Source organism: Pongo abelii, chromosome 6 (genome assembly GCF_028885655.2).
Source record: "Pongo abelii isolate AG06213 chromosome 6, NHGRI_mPonAbe1-v2.0_pri, whole genome shotgun sequence".
Taxonomy (NCBI): Eukaryota; Metazoa; Chordata; class Mammalia; order Primates; family Hominidae; genus Pongo; species Pongo abelii.
Genome location: NC_071991.2, coordinates 139,309,770 through 139,331,355, shown reverse-complemented (window position 1 = coordinate 139,331,355; position 21,586 = coordinate 139,309,770). Strand labels below are relative to the sequence as shown.

The following is a 21,586-nucleotide window of genomic DNA, read 5'->3' as shown; positions in this document are numbered from 1 at the left end:
AACAAAACACAACTTTAATGTTCCAAAGCCCTCCAAATGTACATGTCTTTTGATCCAGCATTTACATTTCTGATAACTTAGCCCAAGAAAATTATTAGGGACATGTAGAAGGATGCATGCACTTAGCTGTTCACTGTGCATTGGGTGTTTCAGAAAATAGTTAGAATACTAAGGATTTATGTTTAAGATGCTGAGTATCACACTATTGAAATTATAAGCATTATCTTCCTCATTTCTCAGAACAATCCTATGTGGTATTTACTATAATTACTCCTATTTATAGATAAAGAAATGGAAGGTAAAGAGACTCAGTAACTTAATCAAGGATGTTCAGCTAATGAAGGTCAGATGAAGGAATCAAAACCAGGACTGATTTTTAAACCTTTGTTCTTGTCCACCACACTTTACTAGAAGATTTGTGGTTATGCAATTGTTAAAGAAATAATATACTTTTACACCTGAATAAATAAATCATATACTTTTACACCTGAATGCTATGCACATATTAAATAATACATTATCAAAATCTATATTTTGACATGAAAACATATATATAACATAGTGTTAGCTTAATCTGGAGCAGATAGATTACAAAACAATATGTACAATATGTTCCCATTGTTCTGTGTGAACCAGTGTTTTTCTGTCTATCTATCTATCTATCCATCTATCTTTCTATCTACCTACTCATCTCGAAAGGATACACCCTGAGGTGCTAGCAATGACTATAACTAAATGTACAAGGTTATAAATGTTTTTGTTTTCTCAATTTTCCTTGTTAATATTTTCCAGCCATTTTTTTTGTCATGGGCACAGTAGCCTTCACAGTAGGGAAAATAAAAGCAAATTTTCAAATTTAACATGCAATTAAAAACTCCTTGATAATAGGACTTGAGTATTGTTCACCCCAGCCCACTGCTGTATCCAGCAGAGTGCCATGTTCAAGAAACACTGAAGAGCCACCATGAGTTCTGGAAGGTGAGCAGGTGGTGCCAGAGAGGAGTCCATGATGAAGGGGAATGAGCAGAGCTCCAGCAAATGGAGCAAATGGAACAGCAAGAACCTGCTCATTAATATTAGTGTCTTCAACTGTATTTCTTAACATTTTTAACTTGACATAATTTCAGACTTGCAGAAATGTTGTAAGGAAAGTACAAATAACTTCCAGCTACCTTTTATCCAGGGATAGCTTTAGGAGATATACCTAATGCTAAATGACGAGTTAATGGGTGCAGCACACCAGCATGGCACATGTATACATATGTAACTAACCTGCACATTGTGCACATGTACCCTAAAACTTAAAGTATAATAATAAAATAAAAAATAAATAAATAAATAAAAAGAAAAAAAGTTTAAAAAATTAAAAAAAAAAAATTTACTACATTTCTCTTCCCAATGTCTTTCAAGGAGATTTAAACACAGAGGAAGGGTGAATCTGTGTTGAGGTATTTTGTTTTCCAAATTGTCCTTAAAATGTTCCTCTGCATTAGAACTCCCCTGGCAGGAAGTTTGCTCTTGCCACCACTCAGGCTAGAGACTCTCTTCCCTTCTTTGCCCCGCCTGCTCCCTTTGCCAAGAACCCCACTGAACAGGAAGAGGTATTTCTCGGGGATGCTACCAAGACAGAGACTGTGAAGAAGGAAGAACGTTGCTTGGGCAAAAGGAGCATATTCTCAGGAGACGGAGCCCCTGCCTGCCACACCAAGCATTAGGCCACCAGGAAGACCCCCACCTGCAAGCAAGCCTAGCCTTCCAGGGAGAAAGAGGTGAGTCTGTCTGTCTGTCTTGGGTGCATGGACTGTTGACCAATTCCAAGACCTTCAGGGATGCCTGTCCTGTCTGTCACCTACCCCTGGTATTTGGAAGATTGAGGCTTCTGACAACTTAAGTCAGTATGGTGAAGGCTACAAACTAAGGTCCTTGGGAACAAGGGTCATTACAAGGATAAGGGTTCTCAAAATACAGGAGAGGGTTTAATTATTAGACAGAATTTAGGAGGCTACAAATAGGGCAAGGCTGAGGCCTGGAGTAGGGAATGAGTGAAGGAGAGGCAGTATGCCAAGTTCCAAGGCTCCAATCAATACATGGTTCTTTCTGTGTTCGGGGCCCATGCTGGGTCACCTCCTGGTACCTGTCAATGTCATGCCTGTCTTCCAAGCCTGCCTTGCTTTGGGTACTCTGAGCGAGAGGCTGGGATATGTCCTACTGAAAAGCAGCCTTGTTCCCGAATTCTGATGCTGCTGTGCTCTAATCTTCACAGGCCCCTGCAGCTCCTTCATCATGAACTGGCACATGATCATCTCTGGGCTTATTGTGGTGGTGCTTAAAGTTGTTGGAATGACCTTATTCCTACTTTATTGTGAGTATTTGAGCAACCTCTTGCCCCAAACTTCATGTTGTCTTGCTCATTGATTCTTCTCTCAGAATGCATGGTTGTGTGTAAGGGTTACATATCCAAGTCTTTCCACCTGAGACTAACTGACCCAACCTGAGGTCAATTGGCAATGCCTTTCTCACTCCCCAGCACACACAGTGAGCCAGGCTCCTTGGTCTACCTTGGAGATATAGAACTTACCAGTCTCTGATGGTTAGAACGCCACGCAAAGCTTTTGCTAGTAGAGTATTAGTTGGGTGATCTCAGCTGAAGTACTTGGCAGCGCTTGTTATTGTTGGCAAAATCTAAAAATACAGCTCCAGTTCAACCCAATGATAAGGCCATGGTAAGAGCTGAAGTATAATGTAACAGGATTTAACTGAGAAAGAAATTTCTCTTTGTATACATATAAATTAATTCATCCAAATGCCTAGTAAAATAAGCCTCCTATGAAAGGATTTTACTGCAATCAGAAACTAGAATCTTCTCCAGCCCCAGAAGCCACTAGGGAAAATAAATGAGGAAGGAAATGTGAGGGGAGGCAGTAGTTAGCTAAGAGGTGTCTTCCTCATGATGCAATCTGAAGGTGCAATTCCTATCATGTTAGACAGCAGGACAGAAATATGAATAAGGGAACGTAGTCACAAAACCACATTTACGCAACTTCACTGAGTCAGAGAGTTCAGTATTTCCCACTAATAGTCACAGTACCCTAGCAGTCCCTGTGGTGATACTTGTTTGTCATATTCATTGTGCAGTCACATTTGGGGCTGAGCCAACAGCTGATTTTCTTTTCAGTCCCACAGATTTTTAACAAAAGTAACGATGGTTTCACCACCACCAGGAGCTATGGAACAGGTAATCTGCATGGTGGTAAATCTTCTCCCCATCCTCCTGCTACTTCTATGCTGAATTCCTAGAGACCTTCCACACAGCCTTCTTTCCCAAGAAATTCTTTGGTAGAAAGGGTCCATAAAGATCTTCTAATTAATCCCTTTCTTTTACATATGAGAAAACCAAGAGCAGACTGAGGGAAATTTCTGATCCTCAGCTTTTCTCCTGGATATGGGGATGATTTATATCTAATCATTGTAATAGAATGTGAAAGTGCTTAATAGCCAGTAGCTATGGGAGATAGAGAGATGAGTGGACCATGGTTCTCCTCTCCCTATTAAACCAGCTTCCTCCTGAAGCCTTTCCCAACAACATCCTCTCACTTCCTCTTAAGACACCTATTACTACTGACATCGTTAGGAGAAGACCATTTCTCATTTATCTTAGTATCAACAGAGGCAACCCAATACAGTGAGCTGTATGGAGAAAATACTCATAAAATATTTATTGAGTCCTTAAGTTATAATCTCAAAGTAGTTTCTGATGAAAACCAGGCTATTACATCTTAGAGTCTATAAACGGGGCACTGAAATAAAAAGTGAATGCCAATTTGTTTCATTAAGATAATTGTAAGTAACTAATTTGATGTCAGAGTAAAGTGGTCTTCAACCACAACGGACAAATAACTGGCACCCCGATTAGATGTTTGACCAGCCTCTGAAGCCACTGCAGCTGCCTGCTCAGACAGCCAGTGTTCCCAGGAAAATGAGGCCCCTATGTGGATTTCTAGAAATGAATGGACCCTTCCCTGCTTATAGAAAATCTCCCTAAAGTTCACCTGCTTCCTTGTCTGCTAATATCCCCTTGGCCCTGAAATTTTGTTCCAATTAGCTTCAATCCTTAGAGCTAATACAGTGCTGATGAGAAAAGAGTCCCAGAGTTGCCCAGGATTATGAATTTTCATATGTAATCTGGGACACCAGAAATAGCAAGAACAGCAAAGATGCTGTGTGGAACCTGGGCAAGAAGTACTCCCAACAGTCCTTTGGAGAAAACTCTGTCAAAGGTTTATATATGATAGGTGTGTGAGAGTTTCTCTCTGATAGTAAATTCCTCCATTACTTTTCCTTTCTTCTGTTCTTTTTCTCAGGATTTGATGCCTATGGCTACATCAAAAAAAGGAGACATGAAATAGGATTTGGGTGTTGAGCATGACAAATAATGATAGTAGTTAGATGGAAGGCTCAAAGAAAGAAATTATTTGAAATGTTCTAGCTCAGAGTGGCCAAGAACTTCTTGTCATCTCCATGATTGAGAGTCACACACCCCATACTCTGATGTTGTTGTTTCTGTGCTGTATTCATCATACCATAACCTTCAGGTTTTCTTTTCACTTCAGTCTCACAGATTTTTGGGAGCAGTTCCCCAAGTCCCAACAGCTTCATTACCACAAGGAGCTATGGAACAGGTAAAGTGCATGGTTACAACCTATTCTCCATCCCCTAGGTTCTCATGCACTGAATTCTTAGAGATTTCTCCCATAGTCTTTATTCTTATGGAATTTTTTTGCTCAAAGGGACCATAAAGACCTTCCAGTTCATTCTCTTTGTATATATTATTTTGGCTTTTATAATTTTCTCAGTACATAGTAGGTATATATATTCATGAGTTACATGATATATATTGATAAAGGCATGCAATATGTAATAATTATATCAGGGTAAATGGAGTATCCATCACCTCAAGCATTTATCTTTTGTATTACAAACAATCCAGTTATACTGTTAGTTATGTTTAAATCTGCAATTAAATTATGTTTGACTATAGTCACCCTGTTGTGCCAGCAAATACTAGATCTTATTTATTCTTTCTATTTTTTAGTACCCATTAAAGCCCCACTTCTCCCCCATACCTCCCCACCAACTACCCTTCCCAGCCCCTGGTAACCATCCTTCTATGCTCTATCTCCATGAGTTCAATTGTTTCAAATTTTAGCTCCTGCAAGTAAGTGAAAACATGTGAAGTTTGTCTTTCTCTGCCCAGCTTACTTCGTGTAACATAATGACCTCCAGTTCCATTCATGTTGTTGCAAATGACAGGATCTGATTTTTTTATGGATGAACAGTACTCCATTGTGTATATGTACCACATTTCTTTATCCATTCATCTGTTGATGGACACTTAGGTTGTTTCCAAATCTTGGCTATTGTGAATAGTGTTGCAATAAAAACGGCAGTGCAGATGTCTCTTCAATATACTGATTTCCTTTCTTTTGGGCCTATACTTAGGAGTGTAATTGCTGGGCCATGTGGTAGCTCTATTTACAGTTTTTTGAGGAACTTCCAAACTCTTCTCCATAGTTGTACTAGTTTACATTCCCACCAACAGTGTATGAGAGTTCTCTTTTCTCCAAATCCTTTCCAGCATTGGTATTGCCTGCCTTTTGGATAAAAGCCATTTTAACTGGGTTGAGATGATATCTCACGGTAGTTTTGATTTGAAATTCTATAATGAGGAATGGTGTTGAGCACCTTTTTATATTTCTATTTGCCATTTGCACAACTTCTTTAGAGAAATGTCTATTCAGATCTTTTGCCCAGTTTTAACTAGATTATTAGATTTTTTTTTCCTATACAGTTGTTTGGGCTCCTTATATATTCTGGTTATTAATACCTTGTCAAATGGGTGGTTTTCAAACATTTTCTTCCATTCTGTGGATTGTCTCTTCACTTTGTTGATTGTTTCCTTTGCTGGGCAGAAGCTTTTTTAAGTTAATATGATCTCATTTATCTATTTTTCTTTTGGTTGCCTGTGCTTGTGGGATATTACTCAAGAAATCTTTGCTCACTTCAATGTCCTACAGAGTTTCCCAAAGTTTTCTTGTATTTTCATAGCTTGAGATTTTAGATTTCAGTCTTTAATCCATTTTGATTTGGTTTTTGTATAAGTCAAGAGATAAGGGTCTCCTTTCATTCTTCTGCATATGAATATCCAGTGTCCCAGAACCATTTATTGAAGACACTGTCCCTTCCTCAATGCATGTTCATGGTACCATTGTCAACAATGAGTTCACTATATATGTAGGGAATTATTTATGGGTTCTCTCTTCTGTTCTGGTCTATATGTCTGTTGTTATGCCAGTACCATGGCATTTTGGTAACTAAAGCTCTGTAGTATAATTTGAAATCAGGTAATGTGATTCCTCCAGTTTTGTTATCTTTTTGCTTAGGATAGCTTTGGACAGTCTGGGTCTTCTGTGGTTCCATGTACATTATAGGATAATTTTTTCTATTTCTGTGAATAATGTCATTGGGTTATTGACAAAGATTGCATTAAATCTGTAGATTGCTTTGAGTAGAGTGGACATTTTAACAATATTGATTCTTCCAATCCACGAACATGGAATATTTTTCTATTTTTTGGTGTCTTTGTCAATTTCTTTTGTCCATGTTTTATAGTTTTCATTGTATAGATCTTTCACTTCTTTGGCTAAATTAATTCCTAGATATTTTATTTTATTTGTAGCTATTATAAATGGGATTAGTCTCTTAATTTCTTTTCAGAGTGTTCACTGTTGGCATATAGAAATGCTACTAATTTTTGTCTGTTGATTTTGTATCCTGGAGCTTTACTGAATTTGTTTATCAGTTATAACAGTTTTTTGGTGGAATCTTTAGGTTTTTACAAGTATAAGGTCATATCATCTGCAAACAAAGATAATTTGACTTCATCCTTTCCAATTGGATGCCCTTTATTTCTTTCTCTTGTCTGACTGCTCTAGCTAAGCCTTCCAGCACTATGTTGAAAAAGAGTGATGAAAGCGTGTGCAGCCTTGCCATATTCCAGATCTTACAGGAAAGGCTTTCATTTTTTCCCCATTCAATATATGCTGGCTGTAGGTGTGTCATATATGGCTTTTATTTTGTTGAGGGATGTTCCTTCAATACCCTGTTTTTTGAGAGTTTTAATCATGAAGGGATGTTGACTTTTATCAAATAATTTATCAGCATCAATTGAAATGATCGTATGGTTTTTGTTCTTCATTCTGTTGATATAATGTATTACATTGATTAAGTTGCATATGTTGAACCATCCTTGCATTCCTGGGATAAATCTCACTTGGTCGTGATGAATGATCTTTTTAATACGTTGTTGAATTCAGCTTGCTAGTATTTTGAGGTGTTTTGCATCAATATTGATTGGCATATTTGCCTGTAGTTTTATTTTTTGATGTGTCTTAGTCTGGTTTTGGTATCAGGGTAATGTAGGCTTCATAGAATAAATTTCGAAGTATTCCCTCTTTCTCTACTTTTCAGAACAGTTTGAGTAGGATTGATATTAGTTCTTCTTTAAATACTTGGCAGAATTCAGCAGTGAAGCCATTGGATCCTGGGCTTTTCTTTATTGGGAGAGTTTTTATCATGGCTTTCATCTCATTACTTGTTATTGATCTGTTCAGGTTTTGGATTTCTTTGTGGTTTAATCTTGGTAGGTTGTATGTGTCTAGGAATTTGCCCATTTCTTCTAGATTTTCCAATTTATTGGCATACAGTTGCTCATAGTAGTCACTAACGATTCTTTGAATTTCTGTGCCATCCATTGTAATGTCTCCTTTTTCATCTCTGATTTAATTAATTTGGGTCATCTCTTTTTCTTTTTTTTTTTTTTTTTTTGGTCTGGCTAAAGGTTTACTGATTTTGTTTATCTTTTCAAAAAGCCGACTTTTGTTGCATTGATGTTTTGTATTGTTTTCTTCATTTCAATTTATTTCTGCTTTGATCTTTATTATTTCTTATGTTCTACTAATTTTGGGTTTAATTTGTGCTTGCTTTTTTAGTTCTTTAAGATTTGTCATCAGGTTTTTGGTTTGAAGTTTTTCTTTTTTCTTGTTTTTTTTTTATGCAGGCTCTTATAGGTATAAACTTCCATCTTAATATCCTACAAGTTTCGATATGTTGTGTTTTCATTATCATTTGTTTCAAGAAGTTTTTCAATTCCTTTCTTGATTTCTTTATTGACTGATTGGTCATCCAGGAGCATATTGTTTAATTTCCCTGTATTTGTGCAGTTTCCAAACTTCCCTTGTTACTGACTTCTATTTAATTCCATTGTGGTCAGAGAAGATGCTTAATATTATTTCAATTTTTTGAATGTTTTAAGGCTTGTTTTGTTACCTAATATATGGTCTATCATTGAGAATGATCCATATGCTGAAGAAAAGAATGTGTATTCTGTAGCTGATGAATAGAGTGTTCTATAAATATCTATTATGTTCATTTGGTCTATAGCATAGATTAAGTCCAATGTTACTTTGTTGATTTTCCATCTGAAAGATCAGTCCAATGCTGAAAGTGGAGTGTTAAACTCTCCAGCTCTTATTGCAATGGAGGCTATCTATTTCTTTAGCTCTAATAATTTTTGCCTTACATATCTGGGTGTGCCAGTATTGGGTGCATACATATTTACAATTGTTATATTCTCTTGCTGAATTGACCCCTTTATCATTATATAGTGACCTTCTTTATGTCTTCTTATAGTTTTTGTCTCAAGATCTATTTTGTCTGAGGTAAGTATAGCTACTGTTGCTCCTTTTTGGTTTCTGTTGGGATGGAATATCTCTTTTTATCCCTTCATTTTTAGTCTGTATGTGTCTTTATAGGTGGAGTGGAGTGTCTTTCTTGTGGAAAATAGATCATTAGGTCTTGTTTTTTCATCCATTCAGCCACTCTATGTACTTTGATTGGAAAGTTTAATCCATTTACATTCAATATTATTATTAATAAGTAAGCACTTACTTCTGCCACTTTGTTATTTGTTTTCTGGTTGTTTTTTGGTCTTCTCTTCCTTCTTTCTTTCCTTCCTGTCTTCCTTTTAGAGAAGGTGATTTTCTCTGGTGGTATGATTTAATTTCCTGCTTTTTGTTTTTCATATATCTACTGTATATTTTTTGATTCAAGGTTACTATGAGGCTTGCAAATACTATCTTATAGCCCATTATTGTAAGCTGATAACAACTTAACTCTGCTTGCATTAACAAACAAGTAAGCAAAAAAAGAAAATTAATAAAAACTCTACATTTTAACTTTGTCTCCCACTTTTTAACTTTCTGTTGTTTCTATTTATAACTTTGTTTTTACTGTCTATGTCTTGAAAAGTTGTTGTAGTTATCATTTTTATTGGTTCATATTTTAGCCATTCTACTTAAGATAAGAGTACTTTACATACCACAGTTACACTGTTATGATATTGTGTTTTTCCATGTACCTACTATAATCAGTGAATTCTGTATATTCAGATGATTTCTTATTGCTCATTAATGTCCTTTACTTTCAGATTAAAGAGCTATTTTTAGCACTTCTTATAGGACTGATGTGCTATTGATTAAATCCCTCAGCTTTTATTTGTCTGGGAAAGTCTTTATTTCCCCTTCATGTTTGAAGGATATTTTCATCAGATATGCTATTCTAAGGTAAAGGGTTTTTTCCTTCAGCAACTTAAATATGCCATGCCACTCTCTCCTGGCCTATAAGATTTCCACTTGGGGGACATCCCAAGCCCAGTAACGCTGTGGGTCTGCTACCAGACATATTGGAGCTCCATTGTACATTATTTGCTTCTTTTCTCTTGCTGCTTTTAGGATCCTTTCATTATCCTTGAACTTTGGGGGTTTGATTATTAAGTGCCTTAAGGTAGTCTTCTTTGGCTTAAATCTACTTGGTGTCCTATAACCTTCTTGTACTTGGATATTGATATCCTTCTCTAGGTTTGGGAAGTTCTCTGTTATTATCCCTTGGAATAAACTTTCTACCCCTATCTATTGCTCTACTTCCTCTTTAAGGCCAGCAACTCTTACATTTGCCCTTTTGAGGCTATTTTTTAGACCTTACAAGTGTGCTTCATTGTTTCTTATTCTTTTTTCTTTTGTCTCCTCTGACTTCTGTGACCCCTCTGATTCTGTTATTAATATACTCTGATGCATTCCTCAGTATGTGAATTTCATTTTTCAACTCCAGAATTTCTGCTTAATCCTTTTTAATTATTTCTATCTCTTAGTTTATCTGATAGAATTCTGAATTTCTTCTCTGTGTTATCTTGAATTTCTTTGAGTTTCCTCAACAAAGGTATTTTGGATTCTCTGTCTAAAAGGTCACATATTTCTGTTTCTCCAGGATTGGTCCCTGGTGTCTTATTTACCTCAACTGGTGAGGTCATGTTTTCCTGAATGGCCTTGATACTTGTGGATGTTCATCAGTGTCTGGACGTAGAAAACTTAGGTATCTATTGTAGTCTTCATGGTCTGGGTTTACACCTGTCCTTCTTGGGAAGGCTTTCCAGGAATTCAAAAGGACTTGGGTGTTGTGACCTAAGCTCTATCTGCATGGGGGACATCCCAAGCTCAGTAATGCTGTGGGTCTTGCAGACTCGTAGAGGTACCCACCTGGTTGGTCTTGGATAAGATCTGAAAGATTTATCTGGATTACCAGACAGAGACTCTTATTCTTTTTCCTTACTTTCTCCAAACAGAATCTCTTTCTCTGCGCTAAGCTGCCCAGACCTGGGAGTGGAGTGACACAAGCATCCCTGTGCCCACCACCACTGGGACTGCATTGGGTCAGACCTAAAGCCAGCACAGCACTGAATCTCACTCAAGGCCCACTGTAACCACTACCTGGCTACTGCTTATGTTTTGTCAAGGTCCTAGGGCTCTATAATCAGCATATGGTGAAGCCAGCCAAGCCTGTGACCTCCTCTTCAGGGCAGTGAGTTCCACCAGGCCCTAAATAGGTCCAGAGATGCTGTCTTAGAACCAGGGACTGGAGTCAAAAACCTTACAAATCTACCTGGTGTTCTGTCCTCCTGTGGCTGAGCTGAAACTCGAATCATGAGACATAGTTCTTTCCACTCTTCCCTCCCCTTTCTGCAGGCAGAGGAGCTTCACCCTATGACCACTACCATCACAGGCCCACAGAGTCACTGCCAGACTACCACTGATTTTTGTTTAAGGCACAAGGGCTCTTTGGTCAGCTTGTCACGAATGCTGCCAGGCCTAGAACCTACCCTTTATGTCTGTGTGCTCCTATCTGTCTCAAGGCAGGTCCAGAAATGCTATCCAAGAGTCAAGGCCTAGAATCTTGGACCCCAAGAGCTGACCTTTACTTCTCTGTGGCCAGTCTGTTACATAAGTTGCAAAACAAAGCCCTCTTTACTTTTCTGTCTTCTTTTCTCAAGCAGAAGAATGTACTGGGTTTCATCTGAAGCCCAAGACATCTCAGTCTCACCCAAGGCCCATAACATACCACCTAGGTATTGCTTCTTGTTATTCAGGGCCCAAGAATTCTTTCATCAGCAGGTAAGGGATCCTGTCAGGACTGTGTACTTATCTTCAAGACAGAGGATTCACTTTTGGCCCAGGGTATGTCTGGGTGTCTCTACAAATGTCTTTCAGGAACTAGGGTTTGGAATGGGGACCTCACAACTCTGACTAGTGCCCTATTCTACTGTAGCTTGCATCCAAGATGCAAGAGAAAGTACTCTTTACTCTTCCCTCTCCTCTCCTCAAGCAGAAAGAAAGGGTCTCTTTTGGAGCTGCAAGTTGTGCTGCTTGGGGTTGGGAGAGCAATGACACAAGCATTCCCTTGGCCACCCTGGCTGGCATCTCGGTAGGTGCCCCCTAATTCCACTGGCTCAAAGCCCAGCACAGCACAGGGACTTGCCTAGGAGTTGCAGTCCTTGTGGCCTAGTCTACCTTTCATGTTTATTTAGGGCCCCAAAGTAATTCAGCTCACAGTGGCGAGGCTTGCCAGAACTCAGGTTTCAACCACTGGGATGGGTTATTCCCCTCCGGCTAGCGCTCATCTAAATGCTTCCTCCATGGGTGGGTATCAGCTGAGTTTGGTCCATTTTGCCCTCCACTGTGACAGGGCAGCACTGAGTCCAATGTAAAGTCTCACAATCCCTGCACACTCCCTCTCCCATGCACATAGACTTTACCATGTCATGCTGTCACTGCAGCAAGGATAGTGTGGGAGTGGTATCAGCAATTCAAGACTCTGTCCTACCCTCTGCAGTGCCTCTTTCAGCTATCCAGGTACTGAGTGTTCATCTGATTTTTTTTTCTCATGTATGTATATGTGCTTTGTTGTGTGTAGATAGTCATCAAATTTGGTGTTCCTGTAAGGGGATGACTAATGGAAACTTTATTCAGCCACTGTGCTCTTCTCCTTATTCTCCTTATATTATTGTCAAGGAACCAGACTAGACTGGGTGGAATTTCTTCCTGGATGGAGAATAATTTTTACCAATATAATTGTTAAAACAAAACAAAAATATGTATCACTGTTTCATGACTTAGTTCCAGGATTTATAACCCAAACCAGTAAACTTATACTCTCCTTTCTTGGACCTCTTCAGTCTGCCCCAAAGACTGGGAATTTTATCAAGCAAGATGTTTTTTCTTATCCACTTCTGAATCACCTTGGAATGAAAGCAGGGACTTTTGCAAAGGAAAAGGATCCACATTGGCAATTGTCAACACGCCAGAGAAACTGGTGAGGACACTGGAATGGTACAGTAAAGCCACACACTCCACACAGCCTCAGTGGGTGGGATGGGGTGGAAACTCGGGGGAGTGGGGATGGGATGAAGTGAGGAATGGAGAGGTGGCTGGCTGAAAAACTGAAGCTATTTATTATGGACTGGAGGTTAGGAGACGCTTCTTAGTAGCAGTGAAGCAGCATGTTTTTCAGTTTCATTTAACCACAGAAATTCGCACCTTGTGGTCTTTTCTACAGGGCACTGTAATTAGCTGATATCCTGGGGATAGGCCAAGATATTTAAAGTGAAGCAAATGACCAAATGAGATGATGTGTATAAAAGTTGTTTAACAACAAAAAGAATACCTTATAGATGTGATGTCAATGTACCATCCCAGTCTGCATAGTAAACAAGGAAGACGTGAATTGACAAAATTAGTAATGTGAAAAAGTAAGAATCAGGTCATAGAACTGAATTTGCAGTTGATGATCATGATAATAATCATGAGGATGTATTATTATCCACATTTTATAAATGGCAACTAGGGCACAGAAAAGTAATTTGCCCAAGGTCAAATAACAGAACATGGAATTTAATTCAGATCTCTCTGACTCCAAAACCCATACTCTAATCTGTGCTACATACACTATACTCTTGCTTCTCTCACTTCTATCCCTTTATTCCTCCTCTAAAAAGTCCTCCTGTGATTTAGAAGAATTTGTAAGAAGATCTCCTTTCTGAATCTTGGTAATAGATGACCAAGGGATCTGGATGCTACAAACCCTCTAGGGCTAAGTACCCAGGTAGCAAGGGAAAATGTCTTAAGGTAGAAAAACAGGAGCAAGACAGGGGAATGAAAAGAGGAAAGGAGGGAAGGCAACGGGAAGAAGCAAGTGTGACAAGTCTGCCACACCCATTAAGTTTTGTGGATCCCAATTTGCTTGACCAAAGCACATCCATGTACCTTTTCCTTGGTGATGAAAAAGGTCATCACTACTAGCCTGGCCAACATGGTGAAACCATGTCTCTACTAAAAATTAGCCAGGTGAGGTGGTGCATGCCTGAAACCCCAGCTACTTAAGTGGCTGAGGCACAAGAATTGCTTGAACCCAGGAGGTGGAGGCTGCAGTGAGCCATGACTGTGCCACTACACTCCAGCCTGGGCAACAGAGCAAGGCTCTGTCTCAAAAAAAAAAAAAAAAAAAGGGAAAGAAAAAGACAAAGGTCATCATGCCAATGGTTTCCTGGTGACTCTCAAGTCTGTATCTCCAGCTCATCCTTCTCCTCCCAACAAGTATACCAAATTCCACTTCGATGTTTCAAGAGGCCCACAAACTCACTATGTTCAAAACTGAGTCAATTATATTCAACCCCCCCCACCCCCACTCTTCCTGTTGCATTCCAAATACTGGTGATTACTCATGTCACCCAAGATTGAAGGCTTAAGAGTTTTCTGGGACTCTACCTTCTCTTTTCCTCCTCAATTATTTGTTAAACAAGTCCTTTTCTCTCTATGCCGACAACAAATAGTTCAGTTCTCACCTAGATTTCTTCAGAATTCTTCTAATCCATTCCTTGCCTCCAGTTTTGCACTCTTTCTAGCTATCCCCCTCAGAACCGACATCTAAGGCTCTAAACTGTACCATTTTCCAAATTAAAGTGGGTTAAACACCAATTGTCCTAGCATGGCATATGTCAGATTCATGACCACACCGAATGTCACACTCAGGGTCAGGTTCCAGCCCATGCTAAGGTCCTAGGGGAGTGGCTGGGTGGCAGATAGCTAAAGAAGACTCGGGGGGCCATACGCAGGTGAAATGTAGTTTTATTCAGCAGCTCTTTCATCAGCAGCTTTCTCATACTCTCTGTCTGTCTGCCTCAGCTGCGTGCTCCAGCCGCTCCCATGCACAGCTGCGCAGCCGGCTCTCCCTTAGCGTTCAGGGTCAGCAGCTTAACTCTTTCACCCTCTGGGCATGAATGCATGCTGAGCCATGTCCTGGCTGCCCTCTATCAGTCTGCAAGATGGACAGCCTTGGTTCTCTCTCTCTTTCTCTGGGCACCAGAGCCTGTACCATGTCAAGACACGTTGAACCGAGCCAAGCTGTGTGCACAGCATCGGCAGGTCAATTATACCTTTTTCAAACAATAGTGACTCTGAGCTAAGCATGAGCTTACACAAATAGGTTATATAACCAGTATATATATATGCCTGCTCCCTAAACTCGCTGAGTCACTTTGGCCTGGATATCCACCTCAGGCTGTTCCTTGACCAAAGCACATCCATGTACCTTACATCATATCAGGCCTTGCACAGTGCCGCCTCTGCCTTTGCTCCAGACTTGTCTCTTCAAACCACCTCCCTGCCACCTCTGCACTAACTACGCTGAGCATCTCTTAGTTCCTCAAGTGCTCCAGGCTGCTTCCCCACCTGCCAATAATCCATGCTCTCTTCCAGGAAGCCCATACTCTCCCCGACAGTTTGTCTGACAAACTTAACTATCTCCTAAAATTCATCTCATGTATCACCTCATCTATCATTCTAGAAAAACTTCAGATCTATGTAGAATGATCACTTCCTCCTTTCTGCCTCTTCCAGATCCAGGATATAATTTCCTAGTACTACACCTGAGATACCTCATTATGCTAGTTAAGTTGGTTGTCTTCCCTCATTAAATCTGTGGTTCTTCAAACATGATGGGACCACTGACTTTTTTAAAATGGTGATAAAATCTATGTACCCCTTCCCAGAAACATTACATACGCAAAATATTTTTCATAACATTCCAGTGGTTTCATAGTTTTCCTGGGAAACCATCCATGGCTTCCAGCATGAGAGTTCAGCATTAAGGATTCTGGTTTTAGACCATGGGTCAGAAAACTTTTTCTAAAAAGAGTCAGATAATATACATTTTAAGCTTTTCAGGGCATTGGTCTCTGCTGTTGTAACTTGAAAGCAGCCATAGATAATGTGTAAACAATGGGCATGGGTGCATTCCAATAAAACATTTACCAAAACAGGATGAAGTCTGGATTTGGCCCACTGGCTGTAGTTTGCCAACCCTCTTGATCATAATTTCTTTGAGGAGAAATATATTTGTTTCCATATCCTCAGCCTAATACAATGCATGGCATATAACAGACACTTGAGAGATGTTTGGTGAATGAGAACATTCAGTAATTAATTAAAAAGTAATGAAATAAGATATTTCAGAAAAGGAGAACATTGAAAAGCGAGAAACTAAGGAAATAGCCATGGGGATGTAAAGAATAAGACTTGGATACCCACTGATTATGGGAGGTATGTGACAAGTATAGGAAACACTTCTGGCTGAAATGATTTGTAACTTACCAATTAATTACAGAACAAAGATGTCTAGGACTAGTGTCAAATCAGCAAATATTCAACAAGCACTTGCTTATTTCTTCTTGGATTACACTTTTAAAAGCAATACACTTTTAAATCTCACCGTTTTCCTTCCCTAAGTACTCAATATATAGAAACACATTTTGTTAGCACTTGATTCAGCCTCACTTAGCATACAAAATTTCTGGCAACAAAAACAATCCTATGGATAGAAGCATGACATATTTTTTTAAATGACCCTGTTTTAGATTGTACAGTACCCCTTCCCCTTCATTCTCACAGTGTGGTCCCTGGACAGAAACATCAGTATCACCTGGGCATTTTGTAGAAAAGTAAATTATTGGTTCCCTTCACTAGACCTACTTAACCAGGAGCCCAGCAGTCTGTGTTTTAACAAGACCTCAGGCTTTCCAGATTCCCTGTGAATCTTGACAATGACTTCTCTAGGGTTAGTGGTGAGTCCCAGCTATAGCCGGTCTCAGAGTTCCCTACCAGCCTTCCTTATTCCCAGGATCAGATATAATCATGGGCACATTGGCTTAAGAGAGGCATCATTAAAAGACTCACTGTTGAAATTTTTTTTAATTTCTAGAAGTTTCTTCAGGACATAACTGATGCTGAGAAGTATTTTATTGGCTTAATTTACCACCGTGAAGAGAAAAGGTGGCGTTGGATCAACAACTCTGTGTTCAATGGCAAGTATGTGAACATCCCACAGTTTCCAGGGGATCTTGGTTTGCTTCAAAAGACCAAACCTGAGATTGGTGGGTTCACGCTGGAATAGCTCAAACACTGACACTTGACTCTGTTCTGCTGTTCTCGTTTCTTCCAACCCATCTATTCCCTGAGACACATTTTAGTAAACGTTTTCTTATGAAAGAGATCAAACTTTCATAAGGAGAGAGAAGAATATTCATATAGCAAATTATTTTATTCAAATCAAGAGCCAAACAAATCCACCTACATAGCATTCATTTGATGTATCTTGTAGCTCTCTAGATGCTAGTTTCTATAGCACTGAGCATTTCTGACTGATCAAAAAAGCTTAGTCTCTTGACTTCAAACAGACTAGATATGAGTCTAGACTGGATGCTAGCCATCTCTAGGAGACAGGGTCAGTTTTATGGAGGCAACCCAGTTGGTGTAGAGAAATGCTATAACACTAGCATTTCTGACTGATCAAAAGGGCTTCGTCTTTTAACCCACAGATCACATTTTATTACAAAGTACTTACAAGTTTCCCCAGATGTGCCTTCTTTATCTAAAGAAAGGTTATTATAAGCAACTTGTCTGTGTCTTAAAGCTATCAACTTCTGACCCCCAAGAGCTATCTTCTGTGAATTGTTCCATGGAGATTAGGATTGGTGAGAACACCAATAATTTTCCCAGTGTTTATACAAAAATAGTGATTCAGACAGAGGTCAAATCAGTCCCCCAGCCTGTAACTGGGCTTCCCTACAGAGAGGAGGAAACTGATATTTATTCAGTGTCTGCTAACGCCAGCACTATGCTAAACACTTTGCATATGTTGTTTCCTGAAATATTCCCCATGATGCTACACGAAAAGCTTTTATCACTCCCCATTTCACAGACAGTTGAACTGAGGACAAGAAAAGCTTAGAAATGTGTTAAATATCATAAAGCTAGTCCAAAACACATGACATTTCTCTGAAACCAGAGTCTTTTCAGTCAGACTGAAACAGACTGAATGACAGAAAAAGAGGTGGGAGAGCCAACAAATACCTCCATCAAGTTTTTCTGAAGCCACTATGGTCTGGAAAGGGATGCACAACCTCTCTCCTTTTCCTTCCTGTCCTCCTGCTGTGAACACACATACTGTCCTAAACAGTACTTTTGGAAGAAGAGACAGCCCATGAGATGCTTCTAACCGAACGCCAGAGTGAGTTAGTTAGTCCAAGACTGTGAATCCATACAAGCTCACAGGAGAGCTGACAGGAAAGGGTGGGTTTAGAGCTGCATTTGCGGAGCTGGATTAGGAAAGGGATCTGAGCTAAAAAGGAGGCTGCCCAGATGGAGACGTGTGTGGGCCCGGTAGTCTGCTGCCCCTCCAGGCAAAACTCCTGCAAGACTCTCACTCTGGAATCAGGAAGAGGCTGGGCTAAAATGATGGGCCATCACCATGCTTTGTTTTTTTGTTTGTTTGTTTTGTTTTGTTCTCTCATTTAGTGTTACCAATCAGAATCAGAATTTCAACTGTGCGACCATTGGCCTAACAAAGACATTTGATGCTGCATCATGTGACATCAGCTACCGCAGGATCTGTGAGAAGAATGCCAAATGATCACAGTTCCCTGTGACAAGAACTATACTTGCAACTCTTTTTGAATCCATACAGGTCGTCTGGCCAATGATTCTTTTACTTACCTATCTGTCTACCAGTAGCGGTCCTTGCCCATTTGAGAAACTGAGCTTCTTTCTTCTGCACTGGGGGACTGGATGCTAGCCATCTCCAGGAGACAGGATCAGTTTTATGGAAACAATTCAGTTGGTATAGAGATAAGGTCTGCTTCTGTAGTACTGAACATTTCTGACTGATCAAAAAGGCCTAGTCTGTTGACAGGGTTTGTTTTATTTCAGCCTCAGAGTACATACCATACTACTAGGGAGTAACTATAGAGTGAGCAATCATAAACATTATTTAGGGATTACCATGGTGGAAGAGGGATAAACATAGCTCCTGTGACTTCATCTCTGTTCTCAAGGGAACCCCATTCACATGCCCCTCCTAACTCCACAAGCTAGGGTAGCAGAGGCTCTCCTCAGGCTGAACGAAGGCTGGGCCTTGGGGAGGGCTCCTAATGCTGAGCTTGGAGCAGCACGGACAGCAGCATTGTTTATGGGAATGGAGAGAGGTCTGGGCAGGTAGGAACCTTCTTGGAGACCCCTTTGAAGAAAACCAGACAGCCAAGGGAACCAAACACACTAGATTTCTGTTCTTCAGCAAAGCCCTGAAGAGACACTTAAGCTAAAAATTCCTTTGTCATATTTCTGAAACTCCATTATAACATATTTAACTCCTTTGTAACCAAAATTTAGGTAAGCATGCTTCCTTTGCTCTGAAGGTTTTGAGTACCTGGCTGTATTTGTTGAGTACATTTTAAAAATTTTGGATAGTCTCTTAGGCAACAATAATCACAATATATTTGTCCCTTCAGTTCTGGAGAAAGCCTGATACCAGGCACAGCCTACTGACCCCAAGGAGCCTGGCACTGGTTGGCATCACATTGCTCTAGAACTAGTCCAGCCGACGAAGCAGTAGAAAAAGAGAAGGGCTGCTCAAGGAAACATTGGCCGGGGGCAAGGAATAAGCACATAGTAGAAAGGGAACATCAGGGTCAAATGGAAATCACCTGAGACAGGAAACAGGGAGTTCATTTGGCCACAGTGGAAGAAAGGCAAGAAAGAGGAAGAAAAGTCTTGGAGTACCCTGGCTGTTCTCTACACTCACAAGACATCAGCTATATACCCTGCTTGATGCATGAGAAAGAGAAAACAGACGCCTTGTGTGTTTTGAGTAAGAATAATTAAACCATAAGGAATACCATGTATAAAAATGATGGAAATAATAGTCACCTAAGTACAGTGCATACCATTTTGTGTCTAATAACAATGTACCACAGAAATGATTGTACATATTATTATATGTATACCAAACAAGATTGTTGTAAATCGTATTTTTTATTACAACACTAAGTTCTGTTTCTGCATTCCTAGGTTTCATCATTTTTGGCTCCTTAGCATGGCCACTTACAATTTTTAAAAATGAGATAACACATCATGTGTCAGAACTTGCTTGAAGGGAATTACCAGAAGTAATTTGTGTTTGAAATGGGGTGGAAATTGCAATTATATTAGTAGCCGGTGGAGATACAAGTTCTCTGACTGTGTTGGGAAAGGATAAGTGCTACCGTTGAGAAGGGAAGAAAGGCTGAGTCTAGGAGGAGAAAAAAATCAACAGAACTCTAGCCAAAGGCAAGCCCCAGAACTCAGACAACAGAAAGGAAATCCTAATCCTTCTGTTTTGAGAAGAGAGAACTATATTTGCTTCACTTCCTATTTCATGACAGAATAACTGCAAACTTTTAAGATCAGGAAATGTAGACATCTAGTGATTTCTTTAGTAGATAGTTTAAATTTCCCCCAAGATTAGGAGACACTTCTGTGCAGGTTCTAAAAGGAGCCCAATGGCCTGGGGTGGGAGTGGGGAGTAGATAGGGAATACGTGGGCTTTGGTTTAAGTTCATCATTGTGAGAGTTCCTGGATCTTTGCAAGCTTAGATAAATGTGATCATTATTAGATAGCAGTGGCATGCTTTAAAAAAAAAGGCAATGAAAATATAGCAAACCATTGAATTTGAGTTTTGATTTTGCTTCTAATATGCTGTGTGAATCAGTATAGTTTTCTTACCCTTTCTTGGTCTTAGTTTCCTTACTGATAAAATGGGGTAGTAATACCTATCTCAAAAAATTCTTGCACATATTAAATAACATTCCTTTATGTATCTCAATGGCATTAGAAATTAGGAGAAGCATTTTGTGGAGGATTTGAAGTTGAGATCTTCATCCAAGAAGTAGCTTTTCAATTTGCTAGAAGCTTAATGTAGGCAAGCCACTTAATTTTTCAGAACTTGTTTACTCATTTATAATATGGGAAAAAAAATTGCCCAAGTCAGAGAAGGGTGCCTTAAAAATGTTGTGGCCAAGCCACATGAGATCAAAGGCACACTTTTCATGACCTCAAATGTGGGCCCAGCCTAGGTCAGCCAACCCCCATCCAACCCTTAGACTCATGAACAAATCCACCTGAGATCAGCAGAGCCACCCTAGATCAGCTGAAACTCTAAGCATGAAAATAAAAACTTATCGCTGTATACCACTGGAATTTTCTGGTTATCTCTCGTATAGCAAAATCTAACTGATGCAATCTCCGTCTGGCCTTCATCCTTCTCCCTTTATTGTCCTTTCATGTATTGTTCATCCAGCAACCAGGATGATCTTGTTAAAACATTAAACAGATTCTGTCACTCTTCTTCAGCCCCCTGTGATGGTTTTCCAATGTGCTTCTGGAAAGAGCAAACATCCTTAAAAGGCTCACTGTGGCGATTCCTCAAGGATCTAGAACTAGAAATACCATTTAACCCAGTGATCCCATTACTGGGTATATACCCAAAGGATTATAAATCATGCTACTATAAAGACACATGCACATGTATGTTTATTGCAGCACTATTCACAATAGCAAAGACTTGGAACCAACCCAAATGTCCATCAGTGATAGACTGGATTAAGAAAATGTGGCACATATACACCATGGAATACTATGCAGCCATAAAAAAGGATGAGTTCATGTCCTTTGTAGAGACATGGATGAAGCTGGAAACCATCATTCTGAGCAAACTATCGCAAAGACAGAAAACCAAACACCACATGTTCTCACTCATAGGTGGGAATTGAAC

The 21,586-nt window shown here is 39.6% G+C and overlaps 2 protein-coding genes across 6 annotated transcripts in view; one reads left to right on the top strand and one right to left on the bottom strand.

The window, feature by feature from the left end:
* The window catches only part of MGAM (maltase-glucoamylase), a 185,486-nt gene extending 182,263 nt beyond the window's left edge, over window positions 1-3,223 (bottom strand). For all 4 annotated transcript variants that reach the window (XM_054559911.2, XM_054559916.2, XM_054559912.2 and 1 more), the window contains exon 1: window positions 2,579-3,223. The gene's annotated coding sequence lies outside the window, so the exon portion shown is untranslated. The remainder of the gene's footprint in view (window positions 1-2,578) is intronic.
* CLEC5A (C-type lectin domain containing 5A) lies at window positions 1,556-21,159 on the top strand. Of its 2 annotated transcripts, none has more exons than XM_054559919.2 (7): window positions 1,556-1,769; window positions 2,264-2,362; window positions 3,176-3,235; window positions 4,611-4,679; window positions 12,623-12,759; window positions 16,702-16,804; window positions 18,297-21,159. In XM_054559919.2, the coding sequence occupies exons 2-7, from the start codon at window positions 2,284-2,286 to the stop codon at window positions 18,341-18,343; spliced, it is 495 nt and encodes a 164-aa protein (XP_054415894.1). In that variant the 5' UTR covers window positions 1,556-1,769; window positions 2,264-2,283; the 3' UTR covers window positions 18,344-21,159. The 2 variants fall into 2 exon arrangements, with proteins under 2 accessions (XP_054415894.1, XP_024106154.1); XM_024250386.3 differs by having other exon boundaries at window positions 1,563-1,769; window positions 16,702-16,808.
* Window positions 21,160-21,586: the final 427 nt, after the last annotated feature.

What these genes read in the sequence shown, in the direction of transcription:
- CLEC5A (XM_024250386.3), top strand. Translation starts at nt 2,284, where the DNA reads ATGAACTGGCACATGATCATCTCTGGGCTTATTGTGGTGGTGCTTAAA. An exon ending in CACCAGGAGCTATGGAACAG is followed by an intron (nt 3,236 to 4,610) that starts GTAATCTGCATG and finishes TTTTCACTTCAG; the next exon opens with TCTCACAGATTTTTGGGAGC. An exon ending in AACTCTGTGTTCAATGGCAA is followed by an intron (nt 16,809 to 18,296) that starts GTATGTGAACAT and finishes TCTCTCATTTAG; the next exon opens with TGTTACCAATCAGAATCAGA.